This window comes from Hydra vulgaris, chromosome 01, assembly GCF_038396675.1.
Source record: "Hydra vulgaris chromosome 01, alternate assembly HydraT2T_AEP".
NCBI lineage: Eukaryota > Metazoa > Cnidaria > Hydrozoa > Anthoathecata > Hydridae > Hydra > Hydra vulgaris.
Window position 1 is genome coordinate 17,420,391 of NC_088920.1, and position 4,869 is coordinate 17,425,259.

Sequence of the window (4,869 nt, forward strand, 5' to 3'; positions counted from 1 at the left end):
TAGTACTATGTAGTTGTAAGGAAACTCGCAGAAGACTAAGAAAAGTCTTTTCATCGAGAACCTTTAAAATACAAAATAAACTAAAAATTTTAAGAGTAAAGACACACATTAATTTTTTGAGGTCTACTGTTCAGAAAAAATTTAAATATGTATAGTTGCTAACATTTTTTATTTTTTTATTTTTTTATATTTTATGTTTTATTTCTTTTTTATTTATTTTTATAGCTTAAATTGTTCTTTTTACATTTTATTATATTAATTGTTCTTTTATATTTAATACATATCGATAAAATTGGTTTTGTTAATTATGAGATCTTTTAGTTTTTTCTTCAGGGCAATAAGATTATCCAATTTAGTAAGTTCTATATTTTGAGGTATTGTTTTGTTGTATAAATAGGGGCCACGGTATACAATTGAAAATCTCGAAAATTTTGTTTTTTTTATGGGCAATGTAAAGTTTCCAGTTCCTCGTGTGGTATATCTGTTGGCGTTGGTTTGAAAAAAGTTATTAGTAAAATGAGTTGGGACAAGTCCGAGCTTATATTTGAGCATAAATAAAACGTTTTGGTAGATGTTAATTTGATAGATATTTAAAGCATTCAAGTTTTTAAGTAAAGGATCGGCATGAGTGAATTTATTTTTATTATAAATCAATCTTGATGCGTGTTTTTGGTGTGTATATAGAGAACTTAATTTAGATTTATTTGTACTTCCCCAGGCAATATTAGCATATGTTAGATAGCTTTGTATATAAGAAAAGTAGAGAACTTTCAGATTCTCCTGGGAAAGTAGAGTTTTGACTTTGTAAAGTATGCCGATACTTTTTGATATTTTTGTATTTAATGTTTTTTATGGGGTTTCCAAGAAATCGTTTCGTCAATAATTATCCCAAGAAATTTAATAGTTTCAGTTCTTTCGATATTTATGTTATCAATTTTTAGTAATGGTAGCATGCTTGGTATTTTGTTTTTTTGTTGGTTGGAATGAAACAAGATGTATTTTGTTTTTTCTTGATTTAAAGATAATTTATTTACTTTAAACCAAATGTTTAGACTCTCAAGGTCATCATTTGCAGATTCAAAGAGATTTTCAATTGATGCTGATGAATAAATTTGTGTCATCAGCAAACATTATTGCATCAAGTTTTTTTAGTGATTGTGGAAGATCGTTAATATAAATTAAAAATAAAAGAGGACTAAGAATGGAACCTTGGGGAACTCCGCATTTTATTTTTAGTAAATTAGAATACTTATTATCGTTCGAAATAACACATTGTTGTCTGTTGCACAGATAACTTTTAAACCAATCTAGGCTAGTATTTTTTATTCCGTATTTTTCCATTTTTTTTAGTAAGATATCATGATTAATTGTGTCAAATGCTTTGGATAGGTCTATAAAAGTTCCTAATACAAATTGCTTTTTATTAAAAGAATCACTTATGCTATTAACTAAATCTAAAATTGCATGTTCTGTTGAGTGCTGTGCTTGAAAGACGAATTGTTTTTTATTTAAGAACTTGTTTTGAATTAGGTATTCATATAATCTATTATAGATTATTCTTTCAAGTATTTTAGAAAAGGTTGGAAGTATTGAGATTGGTCTGTAATTGTTTATTAGAAATGTTTCACCGGTTTTAAAAATAGGTACAATTTTAGCTACTTTTAATTTATCTGGTACAGTTCCTGTTATAATTGATGATTTAAATATTTCGAAAATAGGTTTGCGTATCTCCGAAAAGACATTGACGACGGTATTACTGCAAATGTCATCTATACCTGGGGACTTGTTTGTTTTAAGAGAGTTTATTGCATTTTCGAGTTCATCAATTTTTAGTTCTTTAAATATTAACTAAATATTTGTTTTTTTTTTGAGGATTTTTTAATACCTTTGGTGATCCATGGACATTTTAAATGTTTTTCTTTTATTAATTTTACTTTAATTGGGAAGTGCATATTATAGCTTTTTAGGAAAATTTTTTCGAAGTTATTATAAGCAGAGTTAGTGTGCCCAAGATTGCATTCATGGTATACCTTATCCCACTCTTCTGCCGACAGTGAGTCTTTAAATTGTTGAATAGCAAATTTGTTGATTTTTCTTTTATAAGTTTTAATTTTACAACTATTATTAGATTTTATATCTTGCGTCTAGGAGAAGAAAATAGGAAAATGATCAGATATATCTGCCTTTATTATTCCTGCCTTTAGAGAAGTATCAAACAATGAATTAGTTAATATATTGTCTATTGCAGTGATTGAAGTTGGAGTTACTCGAGTTGGCTTGTTAATAATTGGGAAGATGTAATGTTGAAGCATTTCGTCAAAAAAAAGTTTAGTATTGGCATGTTTATCATATTGTAAACAATCTATGTTTATGTCTCCAATACAGAATATTTTTTTTTGCTCATTGTTGTTTTTTATAAAAATTTGTTTTAAATGATTGGAAAATTTAAATAAATCACCTTCAGGTGGCCGGTAACATGTGGAGACCAGTATGTTTTTTGATTTGTTGCTAGTTATTTCAATTGTAAAAACCTCACTATCGGCATCTGAGATCGAAAGGTCATCTCTAATTTTGGTATCTTGATCATTCCTAATATAAGTTATAATTCCACCTCCCCTTTTGTTAGTTTTTCTTTCAGATGATAATAATTTGTAGTTAGGAATTTCTAAACTTGAATTTATTCTGCATGATTCGTCAGAACACCACGTTTCTGTTAGGCATATCATACTGAATAGATAATCGCATTCGATAAGAAAATGTTTTAGCTTATCCATGTTGCTATTTATACTTCTTATGTTAATGTGTATTCCAGTAAAATTACTCTTTAACGTTTTTAGTTAACTTTTAAAAGTTTTTATTTCAAAAAAGGACGAACTAAAATTGTTTTCGTTGAAAAAATGCAAATCAGCGTCAGAAATATCATTAAGTAAAACATTTGCTGAATTGAAAACATTAAAGTGTAATTTTTCAAAATCTATTGTTAAGTTAGTCATTAATTAAAATCGTTAAAATAGCGCTTCGCTTAATAAAACTTCGCGCGTTTACTTTCTAAAATCTCTACAATAAATTTTATCAAATTTAATAACTGCAAATTTACCTTCGTTTCGTAATCGTTTAACTTCTTCCCAAAGCTTCTTTCTTTCTAACATCGTTTCTTTTGGATAATCTTCTTTAATATAAATACCGGTTCCTTTAAGTTTATTTACTGAGCTTAATATTTTATTTTTATCATGATAATTCAAAAGCTTTAAAACGATTGATCTTGGTGTTTTATTATCTTTAACTGCACCGACTCGGTGCGCTCGTTCCACAACTACTTCACTTAATATATTTAGCTTTGTTTTAAAGATGTCTTTTACAGCCTTCTCACAATCACTCCAGTTTTCTTCAGGGTTTTCTTTTATGCCATCGATACGTAAGTTATTACGTCTCGAGCGATTCTCTAAGTCAATAGATTTTTTTTTTAACATCAAAATTTCATTATCATATTTTGTTTTTATATGAATAAGTTCATCCTTAGCTTTTTCTTCTTGGAAATTTAAGCTGACTTTTATTTCTTCAACTTCATTTTCAACTCTTCTGATATTTAACTTGTTATTGTTTATTTCAGCGTCCATTTTGTCTAACCTTGCTGTTATTATTTTGAAATTCGAACTTATTATTGTAGTGAAGTTTTTTTCATGATCTTTGAGTAATCTCTCCGTTTCTGCTAGTATACTTCTTTTTTGTTCTTCTAGTTTGCTTGTGATAATTTTTTCTATATTTTTAATATTTATTTCCATTTTTATTGTAAATAAAGTTATGCTCAAAAAAAGAATACGTCTTACTCGTCTTGTGCCGCAAACGCAAACGCAAACGCAAACGCAAACGCAAACGCAAAAAAAAAAAAAAAAAAAAATTTTCTGAAGTTTAAGGTTTTTGATAAAAAATCTCACTTTAAATAAATGCGCTATTTTAAATAAAAAATATACTTAAAGATAATAAGCTGATAATTAAATTTTAGAGAGCTGTTTTAACCACCTATAACGCACGGCGTTAATTTTTGTTCAAAAATCTCCCGATATTACCATTGGATAAGTGCGTATGCTCTGATGAGTTGTTCTCTGATTTAACAACTGAAGAACTTGAAAGGGATTTCAAATCTATTAAAAAGAATAAATCATGTGGATCAGATGAAATAAACGGAAACATGATTAGAGATTGTTTCGAGCAATTAAAAGATGTTCTCTTTAAGAGAACATCTTTTAATTGAGCAATTAAAAGATGTTCTCTTTTTAAGAGCAATTAAAAATTGCTAAAGTGACTCATATTTATAAAGAGGGCGATCAATCTAAAATAACAAACTATCGCCTCATCTCTGTGCTTTCTATATTTTCGAAAGTTTTAGAAAGAATTATGTGTAACAGAGTATACAAACATATCAACAAAAATAACTTACTATACGCTAATCAGTTTGGTTTTAAAAAGGATAACTCAACGGAGCATGCCATCATCCAATTTGTAAATGAAATCTCAAAATCTTTTGAACAATCAACATATACTTTAGGTATTTTTATTGACCTATCGAAAGCCTTAAATACGGTCAACCATCACATTTTACTTGAAAAGCTGAAATACTATGGAATAAATAAACAAGTGTTAAGGTGGTTCAAAAGTTACCTATCGAATAGAAAACAATTTGTTATAGGTAATGACAGCTATCAAAACAATTGTCTAGATATAACATGCGGGGTTCCACAAGGTTCAATCCTCGGACCACTCCTTTTTTTAATCTATATAAACGATCTAAATAAAGCAACTAATCTGATAAGCATCATGTTCGCAGATGATACTAATTTATTTGTCTCTAAGAGTGATATTTACGAACTT

The 4,869-nt window shown here is 28.0% G+C and overlaps 1 protein-coding gene across 1 annotated transcript; it reads right to left on the minus strand.

Annotated features, from left to right (window-relative positions):
• Positions 1-3,041: 3,041 nt before the first annotated feature.
• On the minus strand, positions 3,042-3,782 carry LOC136074167 (uncharacterized). Its single transcript, XM_065786472.1, has one exon. It carries the CDS (start codon positions 3,780-3,782, stop codon positions 3,042-3,044), a length of 741 nt encoding a protein of 246 aa, XP_065642544.1.
• Between the last annotated feature and the right edge of the window lie 1,087 nt (positions 3,783-4,869).